This window comes from Chiloscyllium punctatum, chromosome 48 (assembly GCF_047496795.1).
Source record: "Chiloscyllium punctatum isolate Juve2018m chromosome 48, sChiPun1.3, whole genome shotgun sequence".
Lineage (NCBI taxonomy): Eukaryota > Metazoa > Chordata > Chondrichthyes > Orectolobiformes > Hemiscylliidae > Chiloscyllium > Chiloscyllium punctatum.
In genome coordinates, this window is record NC_092786.1 from 24,008,833 (window position 1) to 24,031,206 (window position 22,374).

Below are 22,374 nucleotides of genomic sequence, written 5' to 3' on the forward strand. Positions count from 1 at the left end.
TTCCCTACCACTGGCATTTGCTTCACTGGCCTATAATTTCCTGGATTATCCCTGTTGCCCTTCTGAAGCAAAGGAACATTATTGGTTATTGCTCAGATCTCTGGGACTTCTCCTGTGACTAAAGAGACGTTCCCTTTCTTCTTTACAATGAAACTGGTTAACATTTTGCATCAACTCCAATTTAAAGCCTTGTCCTCTCGCATAAAGTCTTGGGTTTTCTATTCCTTTGAGTTTAGTAGAACTAATCTTCAAGTTGATTTAATAAACCTGGAGGTTCATTGAGCCAAACCTGTCTTGTTGGCCATCTCAATGTACCATTCCCAACTATTGACCCATCATTGGGCAGTGATCAAAGCAGCAATGAGGAGTGGAGGATTGTGGAGGGCCAGTGAGTGAGGGGAGTATACCACCAACCTCCTGTTCCAGTATGTTCCAGAAGAACAGTGGCTAATGTGGGATTAAATTGTTAAATAATTCAGGGTTATTGCCAATGGTTGATGTATCATTCTCCAAATGACGTCAATTTAATATTGCTATTGAATGCGTATCTTTTTGCAAATCATTGCTGCAATGTTTAATGTTTCACCACTGGAGACAATTAACATAAATCAATTACAGGTACATAATCCTTTATCCAAAATTTGAAAAGCTCCAAAATCCTGAGCTTTCTTTGTGAAGTTTTTATCTCATTAACACGGTTGTTTGACTTGCAAACAGTTAACCCAACTCCGTACCCACTCAATACATGTCACTCAGATGAGAAGTGGGAGGCGGGGGGGGGGGAGCGTGGCCCAGCACTGGCAAGTCTCATGGCCCGTAATACTCACTGTGAGTCTGCTGTCCAGTAAGATTTTTTAAAATTTCACCGTCAAACTGTCACTTATTCCAAAATTCGAAACATTTTGAGTTCCAAAAGCTGAGTGTTTCGGATAAAGGATTGTGGACTTGTACAACATTTAAAAGGAAATTTCTTTAAAAAATTGAAGGAAAATATTAATGCACAGATAGAAGAGCTGTATTTTGACATATGTTGTAGACCACAAAGGCACGACATATGATATTCCAATATATACCTTCAGACACTCTGTCATGGAGTAAGTATAGTGTTGTCATTCAGTCAGCTATGTGTACATGATGTATAGTAACATCAATAAGCACAGAACCCAGACAGTGTGTACATCTGTGATATTGTAGCTCTGTAAGTAATTAATGTTGTTAATAAACTCATAGACATCTGACTCAACAAGAATTGATTCTGCGTTATATGCTTCTGTGGGTTAACATATGGAAAAGCCATGAAGTGCATCAGAAAGAGCCAGTGAATAGGATTAATGTAGTCTCTCACAATGGCACTGTTTTAGTAGACCAAAAGACTCCAAGACAGAGAGTGGTCAAATCAATTTTTTAAAGTACTTGAGGGGGCCTAGGTAAGCATGGAGCAAGTAAGGGATAAAGGGTTCTGATGATAGGTTTATATGCACAATGATTGGAGGAGGCTTGGGAGGAGTAGAATGCATGTTTCTTTGCTGTATATCCAAAGCAATCCTCATTCGTGTGTTGATATTTCTGTGATACTGAATTGTAATCATCACTGGTTGTTTGCTTCTTGACCTGCACAGATGACCCTGAATTATAATTGCTGTTTTGAGAGGTGTGTGTAGCTTTAGGCCTTGTTTGACCTGTGCCTGTTTTATTATTTTAAGACCATAAGACCATTCATCATAAGAGCAGAATTAGGCCATTTGGGCCATCAGGTCTGCTCTGCCATTCAGTCATGGCTGATATGTTTCTCAATCCCATTCTCCTGCCTTGTCTCTGTAACCTTTGATCCCCTTACTAATCAAGGACCTATCTGTCTCTGTCTTAAATATACTCAATGTCTTGACCTCTGCAGCCTTCCACGGCAATAGGTTCCACAGATTCACCACCCCCTGAAGAAATCTCTGCTCATCTCAGCTCTAAAGGGTTGTCCCTTCACGCTGAGGCTATACCCTCAAGTTTTAATCTCTTCTACTAGTTGGGAACATTTTCTCCACTCTGTCCAGGCCTCTCACTGTTCTGTAAGTTTCAATAAGCTCCCCCTTCATCTTCCTAAATTCCTTTGATTACAGACCCAGAGTTCCCAAACCGCTCCTCCTTTAACAAGCTCTTAATTCCTGGGATCATTTTTATGAACCTCCTCTGGACACCCTCTAAGGCCAGCATATCCTTCCTTAGATACGGGCAAAAAGCAGCTCACAATATTTCAGCTGCGATCTGACCCGAGCCTTATACAGCCTCAGCAGTATATCTCAGCTGTTGTATTCTAACATAGAATTATGTAGATATTTTTATGTAGTTAGCCAATCCATTTCCATAAAAACAGAAAATGTTGGAAACACTCAGCAAGGCAGACAGCTTCTAGCGACAGATACAGTTAATATTACAAGCCAGTTTGACCTATGTTTATGGTCTCCTGGGGTTCTTTCACTCAAAGGTTCTTTCCTTCAGTTGTTGTTGAAGACCAGCCATTGGGATGGGCGATATTGGAAACCATCCCTCTGCCTTTGCAAGTAAATGTCCTAAACACCCCTCCCTTTAATGTGCAAAAATCTTGCGAGCATTACTTTAGATTGTTCTGCAATCCCAGGCCTGTGTTGGATGCAATTCAAGGAGCAGCCAGTGCCTCCCTGTGGGCGCTCCTGAGCAATCGAGTTACTGGCCTTTGATTGGCTTGTATCTTTCAGTGGGTAGGGCCTGTCACCCCTTCACCTTCACATGCTCCAGTCCATTGTGACTGTACTCTGAGGTAACTCATGGGCCTCTTGCCCTTCTTTAAAGAACAATTGCTGCTTAATCATCTCTATTCACTGTTTTAAAGGTCTGCTGATTTCAGGCAAACTGACATGTTAATTAAGCATCTTTCATGCTGACTGTTCATGGTTTTAGGATCTGTGTTTCCTCAGTATTGCAGCAATGGGATCCACTCATTGTAGTTTACTGTTCTGATTCTCTACTGCAGGATCTTGATGACTGTGGATGTTGCTGATGACCTTTTGGGACAGCCAGTCGAGCGTGACTGACACTGCTTTCATTCTGCACTCTTCTTCATGTCATTGCTGCAGATGGACCACACAAGCAGTTTTCACTTCCAATGCAGGGTCAGGAACCGAGCTCAGGGATTTCACCAGGCTGCATCTCATCGGGCTGCTCACTCTCTAAACACTAAATCACTTTTCACATATCTGGATGCTCTTTGCTTTTTGGTATTTTACCCCCTCAGCCACACCATTATAGCTCACAGTATTCTGCCTTGAGGGGTCGCTTAGGTCAGACACAAAGCCCAGCAGCTCGGCATGTTTGTCAGCAGCAATCAGTCAAAGGGTGGACATGTTGCTGTATGACACTATGCAACAACATTGTTACCCCATACCATGTGCCAGTTCTGTACATCAAGCAAATAGCGAAGTCTCAGACTCTTAAGTCCCCAAAACACACTCAGGGAGCTACATTATCAGGAAAGGGACTGGTAACTCTTCACTCGGTACTGTTAACTAAATCCAGGTCTGGACGGTGGTCAATCCAGTAAAAGACAAACGATGGGGGTTATTAGGAGCCGCTGCTGTGGGTGGGAAGCAGGGGAATTCAATTGTGGGTTGCAGAAGGTTTTTTTCTTTATATACTGTCGCTGGGAAAAAGTGAGGACTGCAGATGCTGGAGAGTTGGTTGATGAAGCGTGGCGCTGGAAAGGCACAGCAGGTCAGGCTGCATCTGAGAAGCAGGAGAGTCAACATTTTGGATATAACCCTTCTTCAGGACTGCGGAGGGGGAAGGGGGCTGAGAAATAAATGGGGGGACAGGGTTATGGGAAAGGAAAGTGGGATGGTGATAGATGGGGTAAGCTAGGAGGTGATGGTGATCGGTGGGGTAAGCTAGGAGGTGATGGTGATAGGTTGGTGGGAAGTGTGGAGCGGATAGGTGGAAGGAAGATGGGTCAGGTCAAGGGGGCAGATCTGAATTGGGGGGGTTGGATCTGGGATGGGGAGGGGAGATTTGGAAATTGGTGAATTCAATGCTCATGCCGTGTGGTGGTAGGCTCCTGAGGCAGAAGATGAAGTGTTTCTCCTCCAGTTTGAGGGTGACCTTGTGCCTAATTGAACCACTGCAAACTGCCTTCTCAGGGGCGGCTAAAGATGGACAATAAATGCTGGGCCAGTCAGCAATGCCTACATCCGGGAATGAATAAAAAAATGGGGAAGGGGCAGCTCAATATACATATAAAGTGGGGAGACAATAATTCATTAAAGGGAAAATGGTAAGGTGTGTGGGAGGGGAGGCTACTGACTGTAAGCAGCTCCCAGCTTCAATGGAGGACAGTGCACCACAGAAGCTGGTATGTTTACTCAAGGTATCTCGGGCTGAGGGGGAAAGGGGACAGATAAAGATTTAGATAGACTGGTGGGGTGGGAACTTGGGGAGGTTCACAGCCAGTTGTGTTGACAGGAATTACTACCGAGAAGGGAGCATGTACCTTTGTGGGTTGACCCCAGGATGGAAGGGCTGAGCCTGAGACTCACTGTTTGAGGAATGATCACTGTCACCTTCCATCATGCTGTAAATAAGAAGTGTCCAATGGAAATGGCTGTGACCACACCCAGAGTGAACGGGATGAGGGTTTCATTCAGCAACAATGCACAGATCCCCATTCACTGAAACTGAAACCCACCCAGAAGCACCTCATGCTGAATGTGAACCGACTGTGCGCAGGACAAATCCTCAGGCTCTCTCAGCCACAGCATGTCACATGATCAATCAATCAATCCCACTAATGGCTCAGACACATTAGTAATGATTTGCTTCCTAGAAAGATTGGTGCTGGTTGTAAAAGTAGCAAAATCACCTGCCGTTTCCCCAGAGGCAGCACATGGTGCAGGAGCTGCTCACTTCATACCTTGGGGCATGAAACATGCTCAGGATGGCTGGGCTCGTTGGAACTGGTTGGACATCGCACACTCACAGTTGGTGCAGAATGGGACATTTTGCCAAATATGATAATGTATTTACAGTGCCCTGTCATTGTGCCACCTCTGTGCCCTCAGTAAGTTTTCTCCTTTCTGTCCTACCCCCCACGTCTTGGTGCATTTCCAGCTCTGCCTCTGAAGTGGACAGATCCAGCTCGACAGTGGAGCCCGTTGGCCTTGGAGGGTTCACTGGGTGACCCCGGGAGGGCACTGGTCTCTCGAGGGTGCAGACATGGTGTGTGTGTCCTATCCAGAGACAGGTACAACCTCTTCAGCTTGAACTTTGACAGGACAGAGGTGGGTGTGGGCAGGGTAGAGATGGAGAGCTCAGCCACCTCTGGAGTGTCCGGGAAGCCTGGGTGTGGTTCCTCCTCTGACTGGTGCCCACAGATACTATCCTGCCTCCTTGTGAGGACGGGGGGGGGGCACCTGGAGTGAGGTGAAAGCCCCATGTCTTCCTGTCATCTCACCATCGGTAATGGCTAGGTCAATGAAGTGCAGGCCTGAAGCGTGTGTATTGATATCCAGCAGACTCTGAGACTACTGGACCTAGGTCTCCATGGCCGGTGACAAACTGTCCATAGAGGCAGCCAGACACTCGCATGCCCGAGGCAGCAGCGTCCCAACTGTTTTGCTGCATTCCTGCTATCTCTGTACCCAGTGTCACTGATAGACCCGTCTGGTGCTCCTGTGTCTGTTTGTGCACGTCAGTGGGCTCTCTGAGCAGGTGCATGGTCTCTAGCAATCCCATGAGTGTCAGTGACCTGGGGTGATTCTTCCTCAGCCAGCTGTGGAGATGTGGCCTAGCTGTTCCTGACTCGGAGCTAAAAAAAACATACCCTTCGAGGTGTCAGTATGAGGCCTGCTGGAGGCTGCTGGGGAACAGCCTCTTCCTTAGAGCTGGACAAGGGTACATGTTACAGTGTCGGTCCTTCGACCAGGAGATTGCAGACATCCTGATGGTACCTGCAGGAGACAAGCAAGAGAATATGTCATGTTCAGTGGGTAGAGGCAGCGTTGTGTTAAATGTACAGTGGGGGTAGTAGGACAACAGCAAGACAATGAGCAATGCTTCTTCCTTGGTTACAGGGTGATGGAGGTTTTGACATCTTCACAGGAATGGTGTTGGTTTTCAATGACCAGTACTAAGATCCTCACCTCATAGAGGGTAAGGAACTGAATGTCTGGCCCTGTTAGGATCTGTTTTTTTCCTGAAATGAGAGAAAGGTAGGGATTAAGTGAGATGTTGGTGCTGATTGGAGAAAAGAGGTGAGGTGTCCTGGATGACTGAATAGGCAGCATACAGGCCAGGCAGGGTTAGTCATGTGGAGTTTTAGTGGAGGGTTAGAATAAGTGAGGGGAGGTATTACAGGCAAGAATGGTAGAAGATAGAACATTGAACATTACAGCCCAGTACAGGCCCTTCGGCCCTCAATGTTGCGCCAACCTGTGGAACTGAAGCCTATCTAACCTACACTATTCCATTCTCGTCCATGTGCCTATCCAATGAGTTGGTGAATCTGCCACTGTTGCAGGCAGAGCATTCCACACCCCTACTGTACAGTTCTGGTCACCACATTATAGGAAGAATGTGGAAGCTTTCGAAATGGTTCAGAGGAGATTTACCAGGATGTTGCCTGGTATGGAGCTTATGAAGAAAGGCTGAGGGACTTAAGGCTTTTTTCATTAAAGAGAAGGTCGAGAGGTGACTTATTTGAGACATATAACATAATCAGAGGGTTAGATAGGGTGGACAGTGAGAACCCTATCTCACTGTCCCTACTGTTGCCTGGCCTGCTGCACTTTTCCAGCACCACACTTTTCAACTCTGGTCTCCAGCATCTGCAGTCCTCACTTACACCCCTACTACTCTCTGAGTAAAGAAACTACCGCTGACATCTGTTCTATATCTATCACCCCTCAATTTAAAGCTATGTCCTCTCATGTTAGCCACCACCATCCAGGAAAAAGGTTCTCACTGTCCACTCTATCTAACCCTCTGATTATGTTATATGTCTCAAATAAGTCACCTCTCGACCTTCTCTTTAATGAAAAAAGCCTTAAGTCCCTCAGCCTTTCTTCATAAGCTCCATACCAGGCAACATCCTGGTAAATTGCCTCTGAACCATTTCGAAAGCTTCCACATTCTTCCTATAATGTGGTGACCAGAACTGTACACAATACTCCAGGTGCGGCTGCATGGCCTCGTGGCTCCAAAATTCAATTCCCTCTACCAATAAAAGCTAACACACCCGTATGCCTTCTTAACAACCCTCTCAACCTGGTGGCAACTTTCAGGGATCTATGTACATGGACAAGGAAATCTCGCTGCTCATCCACTCTACCATGAATCTTACCATTAGCCCAACACTCTTTATTGCTGTTGCTCCTTCTACACACTCATCTAGGTCATTTATGAAAATGATAAACAACAGTGGAACTGAGCTCCAGGGTGAACATTTCCCATCAACAATCACCCTCTGTCTATTTTCAGCTAGCCAATTTCTGATGCAAACCACTAAATCACCCTCAATCCCATGCCTCCGTATTTTGTGCAATAGCCTACCGTGGGGAACCTTATCAAACGCCTTACTGAAATCCATATACACCACATCAACCACTTTACCCTCATCCACCTATTTGGTCATCTTCTCAAAGAACTCAATAAGGCTACCAAGGTATGACCTACCCTTCACCAAACCGTGTTGACTATCTCTAATCAACTTATTCCTCTTTAAATTATTATAACTCCCATCTCTTATAATCTCTTCCAACACTTTGCCCACAACCGAAGTAAGGCTCACTGGTCTATAAATACAGGGTTGTCTCTACTCCCCTTCTTGAAAAAGGGGACAACATTTGCTATCCTCCAGTCTTCTGGCACTATTCCTGTGGACAATGACGACATAAAGATTAAAGCCAAAGGCTCAGCAATCTCCTCCCTGGCTTCCCAGAGAATCCAAGGCAAAATCCCATCCAGCCCAGGGGACTTATCTGTTTTTACACTTTCCAGAATTGCTAAAACTTCCTCCTTGTGAACCTCAATCCTGTCTAGTCTAGTAGCCTGTATCTCAGTATTCTCCTCAACAACATTGTCTATTTCCAGTGTGAATGCTGATGATAAGTATTCATTTAGCGCTCCTCCTATCTTCTCAGACTCCACACAAAACCTCCCACTATTGTCCTTGACTGGCCCTAATCCTACTCTAGTCATTCCTTTATTCCTGATATACCTGTAGAAAGCTTTAGGATTTTCCTTGATCCTATCTGCCAATGACTTCTCATGTCCCCTCTTGGATCTTCTTAGTTCTCTCTTTAAGTCTTTCCTGGCTAACTTGTAACTCTCAAGCATCCTAACTGAGCCTTCGTGTCTCATTCAAACGTAAGCCTTCTTCTTCCCCGTGACAAGAGATTCAACTCCTTTAGTAACCATGGCTTCCTGGCTCAACAACTTCCTCCCTGCCTGGCAGGTACATACTTATCAAGAATCCGCAGTAGCTGTTCCTTGAATAAGCTTCACATTTCAATTGTTCCCATCCCTTCGAGTTTCCTTCCCCATCCTATACATCCTATTTCTTGCCCAATCACATCATGATTTCCTTTCCCCCAGCTCTAACTCTAGCCCTGCAGTACATACCTATTCCTTTCCATCGCTAAAGTAAGCATAACCGAATTGTGGTCACTATCACCAAAGTGCTCACCTACCTCCAATCTAACACCGGGCTGGATTCATTACCCAGTACCACATCCAATGTGGCCTCGCACCTTTTTGGCCTGTCTACATGCTGTGTCAGGAAACCCTCCTGCACACATTGGACAAAAGCTGACCCATCGAAAGTACTCAAACTATAGTATTTCCAATCAATATTTGGAAAGTCAAAGTCCCCCATAACAACTTCCCGGTTATTTTTGTTCCTGTCCTGAATCATTTTTGCTATACTTTCCTCTACATCTCTGGAACTATTTGGAGGCCTTTAGAAAGCTCCCAGCAGAGTTACCTCTCTTTTCCTGATTCTAACCTCAGCCCATACTATCTCAGTAGATGGGTCCTCAAATATCCTTTCTGCCACCCTAATACTGTCCTTGACTATTAATGCCACACCTCCTCCTCTTTTACCATCTTCCCTATTCTTACTGAAACATCTAAATCCCAGAATCTACAACAACCATTCCTGTCCCTGCTGTATCCATGTCTCAACATTGAAGTCCCAGGTACCAACCCATGCTGCAAGTTCACTCACCTTATTCCGGATGCTCCTGGTGTTGAGATAGACACACTTCAAACCACCTTGTGACCTTGAAACCATATTTCTGACCTCACTACTCTCAACATCCTGGACACTGGAACTACAACTTGGGTTCCCATCCCCTGCTGAATTAGTTTAAACTCTCCCAAAGAACATTAGCAAGTCTCCCCCCTCCAGGATATTGGTATTTCTCTGGTTCAGGTGATGACCATCTTGTTTGTAGAGAATCCACCTACCCCAGAATGAGCCTCAATTATCCAGGTATCCGAAACCCTCCCTCCTGCACCATCCCTGTAGCCATGTGTTCAACTCCTCTCTCCCCCTATTCGTTGTCTCGCTAGCACGTGGATGTTTCTTGGTGGGAGGTGTTTGCAATGCTGGAGATAGTGAATGTGTAAGGTTGCAGTGAAGATTGTGGTACTTACCTGGCAAAGTGGAGTATGTCACTGACCTTTTTGTGGCAATGCTGAACACTTCTGCAATATTTGAGGTCATAGTGCCCTGGGCAGCAACCTTGACCGGGACTGGGAGGGTCTGGTGTTACGACCTCCTCTCTGATCCTGGGGGATGGGCATGTACCACCTTGTCCAGCAGGACACCCCTGCAAAGTGGGCACCAGTTTCCCCTTGTCTGTCATGTCCAGGCAAATGTTCCCAACTATGCAGGCAACTCTGGGTGCTAATGATTGACTGGGTGCACAATGGACTTTGACACATGGCGTCAGTGCCAGTGATCCCAGAATTTCTCAATAGTGGTGAGTACTTCCACCTCCTGCAAGTGGGAGAATCGAGCTAGCATTGGACAAGTGGGCTGCCATTAGGCGTGGACCTAGTAAATGAGGCAAGCTTGGGACAACTACATGAGAAGGCTCACAAAGGATGCACAATGGCTCAGTGGTTAGCACTGCTGCCTCACAGATCCAGGGACCCAGGTTTGATTCCACCCTTGAACAACTGTCTGTGTGAAGTTTGCACATTCTCCCCATGTCCGTGTGGGTTTCCTCTGGGTGCTCTGGTTTCCTTACACAGTCCAAAGATGTGCAAGTTAGGTGAATTGGCTGTGCTAAACTGACCAGGGATGTGGAGGTCAGGAGAATTAGCTGTGGTAAATGAGGGGATACAGTAGTGGGTTGGATCAAGTGATTGCTCTTCAGAAGGTTGAGGGCTGACTGGCCTCTTTCCACATTGTAGAGATTCTATGAAGTCTCCGCAGAGAGAAACCCTCTATGAAACTCATTAGTTAACTGATTGTTGGTAAGATTCAGCCCTTAGAAATTAGTATACTAAAGCTCCATTTTGAAGTTTGTAAGAGGAATTGGACAAGTATGTTACATTTGCCAGTTTCATTGTTTACTTTCCATTTGGGAAGTGGAATTCAAACCCATGACCCCAGAGATTTATTAATCCAGTAACATTACTACTGCACCATCACCTCCCTTGGCCAAGCGTAGAGAAGAGAGCTGGACAAAAAAAAACAATCACACACACATTATGGACACTCAAGAGTTTCAACTTGAATTCCTGCTTTGAGTTCAGCTGAAGCCTGAAATATGTTTCCCATGCAGATATACCATGTGCAGTATTTTCAGATTCAGGAGGAAAACTTGTAAATGAAATAGTGTAGTGGATCTGGATGAAAAGAAGAAGTCAGGGAAGCAATGCAGCTGGAAGATGTGACAATGGTTTGATTCCCACCTTGGGTGACTGTCTGGGTGGAGTTTGTACAATCTCCCCGTGTCTGTGTGGGTTTTCTCCCGGTGCTCCGGTTTCCTCCCACAATCAAAAGAATGTGCAGGTTAGATGAATTGGCCATGCTAAATTGCCCACAGTGATCAGGGATGTGTAAGTTAGGTGCATTAGTCAGGGATAAATGTAGGGGAATGGGCCTGGGTGGGCTAATGTTCAGAGGGTCGGTGTGGACTTGTTGGGCCAAATGGCCTATTCTCACACTGTAGGGATTCCATGAAATAGAAGATTAATATTTCAAATCAGGATCCATCAGTGGGCATTGGAGAGTTTTTAAAAATGATTATGAATCCATTAAAGTTTCTGAATGTACCAAAATATATTTAATTCAGATTGTTTTCCTTTACAATGGAAGGTCAAGAAGCTATGATTCATTGGATTCAACTTGGCTTGGTTCACAAGGTCTTTGTGCCAGTAATGATCCAGTGAGGTTGAGATGATGACGCTGTAACAGGCTGGAACTTGGCACAGTCCATCCTTTAATGTAATGTTGTCATGTCGTGGAGAATTTAATGGGTTTTACTGTTAATTATTCTGACACTGTTTGGCTCTGACTCCTCCATAACTTGCAGAAAACCATCATGCTCTTTAGCACTAGAGAGCACTTATGTTTTGGCTGCGTGGTATACATAGACAGCCTCCCCACTAGTAACAATGCAACTCCTGCCCAGGGATGAGGCTAGGATTCTTCACTACTCCACATAGCTCTAACAGAAACACTGATGTGGGTCCAAGGCTTTAAATGCTGAAATGGATGTAAACTTGAGAGTTTGATATGGGAGAGGGTGGGAGTGAGGTGCTCCTTTTTCTAATGTTGTTGACACACAGAGTGTGGGAGTTAAAAACAAGAGGGTACAGAAAACCAGCAGGAGATCAGTTCCATAAACATCCAAACTGAACTCGGTTGAAAATGAAAGATGACATCACAGGGAAATAGGAAATTGCTTGTTTGGTATGTATTTTCCTCATTTGCCTTATCTTTTAAACCTCAGGAAATTTATTGGTAATTGTCAGGTTTCATTAGTATTAATAAAGTTTATGAACAGTAGTGAATATTATTGGTAGTAGTGTGCTTTATTAATTATAAATTAGTTAATAAACATTAAATTGATTGAAACATAATACAGATGGTAGGGTAGGTGATGTGTAGCAACTGCAAAGTACAGGTAATCATACCCCTGCAGATAGGCTGTTCTACTTTGATCAGTGGTTAGGTTCAGAAAAGTGTGACTGTGAGTGAGGAACCTGAAATTCTGACTGTATCTAGTCCTGGTAGCTCTGACTTGATGGAGTAGACAGTGAGGGATGTAAATCTAGGACACATGGACACAGCATCAGGACAAGGTGGCAGCACAGTGGCATGGTAATTAACAATGCTGTCTCTGCGCCAGGGACTATTTCGATTCCAGCATTGGGTGACTCTCTGCGAGGAGTTTGCATCTTCTCCCTATGTGGGTTTCTGCCGGGTGCTCCAGTTTCCTCCCACAATCCAAAGAAGTGCCGGTTAGGTGGATTGGCCATGCTGAACTGTCCCATAGTGTGCAGGCTCGGTGGGTTCCCCATGGGAAATGTAGGGTTACAGGGATAGAACTGGGTCTGGGTTGGATGCTCTTTGGAAGATGGGTTCAGATTCAGTGGGGCAAAAGGCCTGTTTCTGCACTGTGGGGATTCTATTTACCATGAAGATAAGGAGAATTTTCTTCACTCAGAGAGTTGTGAATCTTGGGAATTCTGGCCCCCAGAGGGTGATAAATGCTTTATTACTGAATATACTGACTTGGCAAATGTGCTCTTTCAAAGAATTAAGGGATATGGGGAGTGTGTGGGTGTATTAAGGCAGAAGATCAATAATGAGGGGCATAATTTTAAGGTGAAAGGCAGGAGGCTTAGAGGGGACTTGAGGAAAATTATGTTCACCCAGAGTGTGGTAGGAATCTAGAATGCACTGCCTGGGAGGGTAGTTGAGGCAGGAAACCTCGCAACCTTTAAAAGGTATTTGGATGAGCATTTGAAATGTCATGACATTCAAGGCTATGGGTTCAATTCCAGCCTTGGCTGACTGTTTGTGCGGAGTTTGCACATTCTCTATGTCAGTGTGGGTTTCCTCCAGGTGCTTTGGTTTCCTCCCACAAACTAAAGATGAGCAGATTAGGTGAATTGGCCATGCTGAATTGCCGATAGTGTTCATGGATATGTAGGCTAGGTGCGTTGGTCAGGGGTAAACGTAGAGTAATAGGGTAGGGGATTGGGTCTGGGTGGGTTACTCTTTGGAGGGTCAGTGTGGACTTGTTGGACCAAATGGTGTCTTTCCACAGTGTAGGGATTCTATTATTCAAATACTGGGAAGTGAGATTAGCGTAGATTTCAAGTAGTTTAGTCAGTGCAAACTCAATGGACCAAAGGCCCTTTTTCTGTACTGTATAATTTGATGATCAGTGATAAATGTTTTGAGTGGTGGGACAGGATCAAAGTGAGGTTTCCTGTTCTTATTTCTTGTATTCTTAAGGATACAGCTACTTTATGAATGCTTCTGTTTTTAATATTGACTAAAGCATTCAAGAGGGATGATTATTTAAATAGAAACAATATTCAAGTTTATAGAGAAAGCACAAAGGTTTGGCACATGCTTAAAATGCCAGAGAGCTGGTGCAGACACAAAGGGCTGAGTGGAGAAAGTGAGGACTGCAGATGCTGGAGATCAGAGCTGAAAATGTGTTGCTGGAAAAGCGCAGCAGGTCAGGCAGCAACCAAGGAGCAGGAGAATCAACATTTCAGGCATTTCAGCCCTTCTTCCTGTGTATTCTAATACAAAGGGATGAGTGGCATCTTCTGCCCTATGACAAATTGTGTGATTCTGTGAAATTTACCTCCTTCTGGAACTACAGTCTAATTGATTTACCTCTGAGATTATGTGGTTAAGAATATTCAAATTAGTTTTGACCTGGTTGATTTCTAATATTTTTTAAAATTCCATTTAAGCTAACCTTTAATAACCTCATCCCATGCGAGGTAACAACTCGAATATTAAGAGCAGCTGTAACAACAAATATTTCAAATTTTTAAGGTGAGAGGAGAATAATTTAAAAGGGACATGAGAGCAAGTGTTTTTGCACAGAGAGTGGTTAGTGTGTGGAATGAGCTGCCAGAGAAAGTGGTGGATGCAGATATAGTTACAATATTTAAAAGACATTTGGATAAGTTCATATATAGAGAAAGCTTGTAGGGATATGGGCAAAATGCAGCCAAGTGGGACTAGTTTAGTTTGGGTACATGGTTGGTGTGACTAGTTGGACCAAAGGGCTGTTTTCAGGCAGTGTGACTCTAATACACAGTTGTGGCCTTCAGTTCCTTTCTCTTTTTCCATCCTTTCTTGAATTCCATCCTTTTTAGGAATTTGTCATTTTAATCCCTTAAGTTTCTTCAATACATTTTCTCTGTAGATATTAATTACTTTAATTTCTTCAGTTTTATTAGCCCCTTGTGTTCCTTCTACTGTGAAACACATGCAAAATATTACATAGAATCCATAAAACCCTTAAGCCATACTGACCCTCTGAAGAACGTCCCACCCAGACCCACCCATAACCCTGCATTTCCCATGACTAGCCCGCCTAACATACACATTTCTGGATGCTATGGGGCAATTTAGCATGGCCAATCCACCTAACCTGCACAGGTTTGAACAGTGGGAGGAGACCAGAACATCCAGAGTAAACCCATGTAGACATGGGGAGAATGTGCAAACCCCACACAGACTTAAGGCTGGAATCAAACCCGGGTCACTGGTGCTGTGAGTCTGCAGTGCTAACCATTGAGTCACCATGCCACCCTTTTGTCCAACTTTTTTACCATTTCCTAATTTGTCATAATAATTTCTCCTGTCTTTACCCTGATAAGCAATAACTCCTTCAGCTACTCTCTTCCTTTTCTTATAAAAGCTTTTAATATTATTTTTTATATTCCTGGCTCATGTATTCTCTTCTTCTACGTTTTCCTTTTCGCAACATTTTGAATCACCCTTTGCTGATTCCTAAAGCTCTCTGTCTTTAGGCTTACTACGGTTCTTCACAACATGATTAACTTCTATTTCTTTCCCAATAAGGAACTGATGCACTTTTCTCATTGATTATTTTTCTTATTTTTAATGGTACATATTTTTGATAAACATATTTTGAATAATTTCTTTAAATGTTTTGCATTGATTATTTATGGCCATCCTTTTAGTGTTTTTTAATCAATCAACCTTAGCTAGCTTTCGCATCACACCTATATAATTAGCATTGTGTACGTTGAAGAATCTGGTTTGGGTAAAGACTGTGTTACTTTCAAAATTGATATAGTATTTAGTTCCAATATGATATTACTTTTTCCAGCACAGCTGTACTATACAATACTAGATCTAAAAGAACTTTGAGCTTAGTTGGTTCCACAACACATCTGTATTCTTCCGGAGAGTTGTTGCAAAAGCATTCTACAAGTTCACCATTCTGTCTATCTTTGCCAAACTAATTTTTCTATTCTATAAAAAGATTAGAAACACCATGATCATAATGTTGCATTTGTTACAAGCTCTGATTATTTCATACTTAATGCTCTGTTCAGTGGGATAATGACTACCTTATAAACTGCATATGCCAGCAATTTCTGACCCTTGTTATTCCCCCACCCTCTGAACCAAGATGCTATTTTATTCTTGTCTTTTTGTCTTGCTGTATTATCAGGTTTCCCCCCCTTCCTTTTCCATTCCATATGTTCATTTAAATAGCTGTGCATCTTGGCATATTTTTCACTCTTGGTCACCTGTAACCAACTGGTTTAGTAATAGTTGTTCAGGATGAATATTTATTCTCTAGCTGTTCTTCAAATAGTAGCAACAGATATTTCTCATCCACTGAGAAACAAAAGCAGTTCTTTGATTTAGTAACTCATCCAAAAGATGACATTTTTGACACTGCAGTTTCCCCTCAAGTACCACGATATACAAGTGACAGGAGTGGAGTATATATACGTGACAATTTGTATCAGAGGTAGACTAATTTTCAACAGTTTCTAGAATACTATGAACTTTTCTTAATTCTCCACAGAAGAGTACCATAATAAATGCTGTGATGATCATATGTGATGTGTCGGTTTGAAGCATCTTCTAATCCATTTAAAGTTAAACTCCTTTTAGAGTAGAAGATAGCTTATCTTTATGAATAGAATTTAATCAGTGAGGAATCCAGGTGACCAGCATCAACCAACCATAGGCAACAAATGCTAGATATAGATTTCAATCCAAAGCTTTAAGTAATGATGCCTGCAGTCTTTGTAAAATATAATTCACTTGGCTCTTTCGACAGACACCAGATATGATTGATTAAATTGGTTTGAGATCACAACAAATGTGCTTTGAAGAATGCAATGAATCATATCCCAAACCTTTTCCCTAGAAGTTCAGTGCTTCATTAAAATGTAATTATAAAGTTATCTTCAGCTCAAAGTGTTTGAATAAATCCCTTTGAGCATTGTCTTCTGAAATTTTGTTTGGAGTAGAAAGGATTACTGAAGTACTGATAACTAATTGATTTTGACTGCTTGCCAAATGATAAAGAAAACTCAATCTTCTCTGGATAAACCAACTAATGCAACAGGGGAAATATGAATGTGAACTGCTCTTGTGTAAAACTCTGTAGATTTTGCTGCTGTGAGTCATCGATAGCTGCATACATTCATTACCACTACCCAGTCCTGAACTGGGGGGAATGCACAGTCAATAGTGGAAAAAGATAATTCCTTTATTTCTAATAATTGGTTAAATGTGGGATAGCAGAACACAATACGTGAACATGCCTATCTTTCTCTTTCTCTCATCTCTGAGTACAACCAGCAAGATGTCATAATTTGGAAATCAGTATGGTCTCCATCTTGATCCCTGATTGAATGGAGAAATGAACATTTAAGGACATGTTTCCAGATGTTGGCCTTCCATGTTGTGAGAAGTCTAGACTTCCTGCAGCGAAAGGAAGAAGCCAGCCAGGTTCCAAACTCAATGGGAGGTGTTGTCTCACCCTGTGGTGCAATCTGCACACTAGTTTAAGGCCAGCTTCCTTCCACTGGCAATTGGAGCTGGGGAAATTACATTAATGACTGCGAGAAATACTCAGCATTTACAGATGGTACTAGGACTTGCTGTTAGTAAGACCCACCCACTGTTCCTTTTTCTGTGATTAGTAGTATGAACTATGAACCTCAAGCAATGTAAACTAGGTTCAATTAATAACAAGTTTTTGGCACAGAATCATATATTGATTTTTAGGGGATCTGTGATCACAGTTAGGCAGTCAATGCTTCGTGGCAATGTTTTGATAATTTATTGAGTTTGTTAAGAAGCAGCAGTTTAGATATGATACGTTTATTAAGTAGACAAAGGACTAATATGATATGACTATGATAATTGCAGATGGTCTACTGATACCAGAGGGCAAACAGACTGTTGGTACAGAGATTGTTGTTCTCACTAAACTTGTAGGGACAACATTCTGTTCTCTAACTACAGTGTTAGGGAACTCTTCCATGGATCTTGCTCCTCTTCTTCTGGTCTCTCACCATCTGGAGACAACAGCTCTCTGAAGATTGTCTGATGAGGCTCTACTCAATGAAGAGTGACCTCTTTCCCTGAGCACTTGCTGATATCCCATATTTCTAGGGGCACATAACTGCCACTGTCAGTCAATTGTCTGAATCCTCTTGACCAATGGCCATAAGACAACTAGTCATGACATCAGTCATTTTACCCACCTCCATTTGAAGGTTCATTTTCATTTCTTCTCAGAACAAGACCCTTCATATTTCAAAAATATTGCACTCATAATTGGGTAGTGTAACGCCTGATAAATCATTTGTTTATGCTGGCAGGAGGCTTGTCACTACTGTAACACATACTGGATTAGTGGTGCTGGAAGAGCACAGCAGTTCAGGCAGCATCCAACGAGCAGCGAAATCAACGTTTCGGGCAAAAGCCCTTCATCAGGAATAACGTTGATTTCGCTGCTCGTTGGATGCTGCCTGAACTGCTGTGCTCTTCCAGCACCACTAATCCAGTATTTGATTTTCAGCATCTGCAGTCATTGTTTTTACTACTGTAACACAGTTAAGTGAGGTTTCATGCAACATAGGAAGTACTAAATATTGAATACTAAGAGCACAGCAATTTCCAATACATCAAAACAAAGTTAGAACATTATTTGAAGTAACAGGTTTGTGCACAATCAGTTCCAAGAAACAGCAGTTAGATAATGACAAGATAATTGTAGAGGAATATCAGAGCAGAATGAGACCATTCACCCCTTCTAGTCTGCACTGCCACTTGAGATTGTGGCTGGTCATCTACCTCAATATTCCCACACTGACCTTGGACCTCTTAATGTCATTAGAAGCTGGGAAATGATCAATCTTTGTCCTGGACTTTATGACTGAGCCTCCACAATCCTCTGAGGCAGAGAATTGCAAAGATTCACCAAGTTGGCTTCTGTGTTTACTACATTGCAAAAGTATAAAAAGGTATTATTAAGCTGGAGAGGGTTCAGATGACATTTACCAGGATGTTGCCAAGAATGGTTAGGCTGGTACATTTTTCACTGGAGTGTAGGAGGTTGAGGGTTGACCTGATAGAGGTTTATAAAATTATGAGGGGCATAGATAAGGTGAATGGCGTTTTTCCCCTAGGGAGGAAGATTTCAAGACTAGAGGACATATTTTTAAGATGAGAGGAGAAAGATTTAAATAAGACATGAGGAGCAACTTTTTTACTCAGGGCATAGTTCCTGTGTGGAATGAACTTCCAGAGGAAGTGTTGGATGAGGGTCCAGTTACAACGTTTAGAAGACATTTGAATAAGTACGTGAATAGGAAAGGTTTGGAGGGATATGGGCCAATCGCAGACAGGTGGGACTAGTTTAATTTGGGATTATGATCAGCATAGACCGTTTGGCTGAAGGGTCTGTTTTCATGCTGCATGACTCTCTGACTCTACAGTTCAAAAGAGAATCACTTCATTAGCTTTGGGAATTCCCAAGGTCATGAAATATGCAAAACAAAAACACACCTTTATTTTTATTCAAGATTATGTCAATTTTTTTGCAATTTTTTATCAGGACTTTCAGGATGGTAGCAGTGATGAGAGAGGCTGATGAAGAAAGTCCAAAGCAATGGAGAATGCCACACCTGAACCAATGTACGTTGATGTGGACAAAGGATTGACATTGGCCTGCTTTGTTCTCCTGTGCCTCTTCCTGATTATGATGATTATCCGCTGTGCCAAAGTGATCATGGATCCATACAGTGCCATCCCCACATCAACCTGGGAGGAGCAGCATCTGGATGACTGAACGAAATGCAAGCACAGGGGCGTGTTTAAAAGATTCCTCATGCTGCCACGAGATAAAGATGCCCAACTGACATGTCTGTTTGTGCAAACAGCACTCATTACAAATACTGAACTTAGTTGTCAAATCTCGTGAATGTCTTTACTGGAAGTTGCATGTGTATAAGTGCCTCAGCAAAGATTATGTTTGTCTTAAATGACCTTTTATGTTTATATCATACAGTTGCACTGGTTCAATAGAACTGTATATCTTACACATATCAACAGTAGTCTTAGGGTAGCATAGGATAATTATGAATCAATTATCTGCTATTAGATATAAAGGCATATGACAATGTCTCAGCCTTTGCCTGCTAAATCCTATGTCATAAAATCCCTAATTCTCTCTAAGCAATATATAAATGGTATCAGTTTGAAAGGCATTGTGAAAATATCTGTTTTCTGAAAATTGTTTACAATTGCTGGTGCTTTCCTTGACCTGTAACCTTGCGATCTCTCATTACAGCTTCAGTCGCTAATGTCCTTTAAAAACAACTTATGGTTTGTGTTTACACCAGACGAGTTTTTGATTGACCCATTCCACAGAGTGGCACCCAATGTTTTCTCACAGTTTGGCTCCGTTAAATCAACCAGTGATGGTACGATTATCATTTGTTTGCACCCTGGACCAAAACACATCATCTGAGAGTAATACACTGTGTATCAATTGTCAGTTATGCATTCTCAGTCTTAATGTCATGTCTGCAAGGTTTCTGCCCCCTGACCCCAATAGCAGCTTATAGCCAGTGGTGAAACTGTAAGGAGGAGGAGCTAATGGCCATATCCATATAGAACAAACTTAAAAATAAAGTTCCATTTTTAAAAACCTCAGCATGATTCACTCATTTTATGGGATAATAGGTCAGGAATACTGACTGCATTTCTCTAGGTGTCCAAGGATTCCTCTGGACTTGTCCTTTGCATTTTTTCATTGCTTTTTAATGGGCTTCTTCTCCAGGATGAATATAAAGAATCCATGATCTAATTCTCAGTTCCCCCCCCGAAGAGGAAGTATCCTCTCTGAATCCATCCAGTCAATTCCCCTCAGGATCATATATGTTTCAATAAGCTCACCTCTCATTCTTCCAAACCATGCAACGGGCAAATACCAAACGCCCATCATAAGATGACACCCTCTGTTAGAGACCTCTCCCAAAATATTTTATGGAGATAGCCTAGATCCTAACTTTTATTTTGTTTTGAAGGCAAATGTAAGGCGCTGTGTTCCAGATATGATTCAATCGGTCTACAAATAAGCTTTAAACAAATATAACTTTATTCACATACATAAGAAAACAATATATTATTTAACCACTAATCATCAACTGTTCTAATAAAGGGCAGCTTTTGTAATGCAGAAATATAGTTACGATTCTCATGTCCTGTCTCTCTGCAATCCAGTAGAGAAAAGCATTAAAACAAACAATGTGCTTCTTCTGATTTCTAAAAAGAAAATTCTCTGTCTGAGTCCTCGGTCTAGCAGCAAACAGAACTGTAGCTATCTGCTCTAGCAGATAACAAAAGTATCCACTAAAACAAAACCAAAATCCTCAGGGTCTGTCTGAGCCTGACCCGACTCACTCATGATTCTTTGTCTCATTCTGAACAAAAAACCCAGGGAGAAACCCAAAGCTATTTGCAAACTGCCTGCCTAGTGCCACCGTGACAAAACCCCTCTGTAAGAGAAACAGGATAGAACACGTCCCTTAAAGGTACAGTATTGTCACATCTCAATATCCCACATTTCTATCGGCAGCTTCCTGAGCCAAATGTGCACAAGTGATCAGACCCATAAAACTGCTAGATGTTGTTTTCAGCTCCTCAGCCATTTTCACATTGAGGGAGATGCTTTCTATCATTGGAAAAACCAGCACTAATATTTTATAAATATATAATGAATAAGAGAAAAGCATAATGCCAATTAGAAAACAAAATGGCAGAAGACACAAGGATAGTTCTGAATGAACATTTTAAATGTTTTTCACAAAACGGTGGGACAACACAGGTTAAGGAGGAGAAGTCTCTAAGGCTGCACCCACAATACTGATAGGAAGGGAGTTGCAGATTTCTCACCCACTGATAGTGAAAGAACACTGATATAATTCAAAATCAAAACGAGAAGTGACTTAAATACAGGCAATATATTGTGGATGCTGAAAATCTGAAGCATACACAGAAAATGCTGGAGGAATTTAGCAGGTCTGGCAGCACCTGAAGAAGTCAGACTAGATTTGACTGTTTAGTCCAATTTGACCATGACAACCAGGTGTCCTAAATTAATCTGGTCCAACTTGCCGTCACTTGGCCCATATCCCTGTTTATACATTCCTATTAATATACCCATCCAGATGCATTTTAAATGTAATTGTACCAACCTCCACCACTTCCTTTGGCTGCTCATTTTATATGCTCACCACCCTCTGCATGAAAAGGTTTCCCATTAGATCCCTATTATATCTTTCCCGTCTCACCTTAAACCTATGCCCTGTACTTTTGGACTTCCCTACCCTGTGAAAAAGACCTTGATTTTTCATCCTATCCGTTCCCCTCATGACTTTATAAACCTCTATAAGGTCATTCCTTGGCCTCCGATGCTCCAGGGAAAATAGCCTTGGAAGCAATCATCCCAACACCCACAAACAAAGCTGCATCAGAACATTATTTCAATGAGCCGACACACACTGCAGCACAGAGGAAATATGATGAGCAGAGGAAAATCACCTAAACCATATATTCAAAAAGAACAGGTACCAAATGAACACAGTCTGCCAATTTCCCAGTAACAAACCCAAACAAGCAGACAAAACACGTCCAGAAACCCTAGCCACTCTCCCCTACATCAAAGACATCTCGGAAATGACTGCCAGACTACTCAAGCCCCTTGGAATCATGGTAGCCCACAAACCCACCAACACACTAAAACAGCAGCTAATGAACTTGAAAGATCCTATACAGACAACAAGCAAATCTAGCATCAT

At 42.6% G+C, this 22,374-nt stretch overlaps 1 protein-coding gene across 6 annotated transcripts in view; it reads left to right on the plus strand.

The window, feature by feature from the left end:
* The window catches only part of LOC140468829 (cortexin domain-containing 1 protein), a 55,769-nt gene extending 34,325 nt beyond the window's left edge, over positions 1-21,444 (plus strand). For 5 of the 6 annotated variants that reach the window (XM_072564851.1, XM_072564850.1, XM_072564855.1 and 2 more), the window contains one exon: positions 19,128-21,444. In XM_072564851.1, coding sequence (XP_072420952.1) covers positions 19,182-19,361 — 180 coding nt within the window. In that variant the 5' untranslated portion in view covers positions 19,128-19,181 and the 3' untranslated portion in view covers positions 19,362-21,444. Of the gene's footprint in view, positions 1-3,001; positions 3,141-19,127 lie in introns of all 6 variants that reach the window. The other variant, XM_072564852.1, reaches the window with a different exon arrangement.
* Positions 21,445-22,374: the final 930 nt, after the last annotated feature.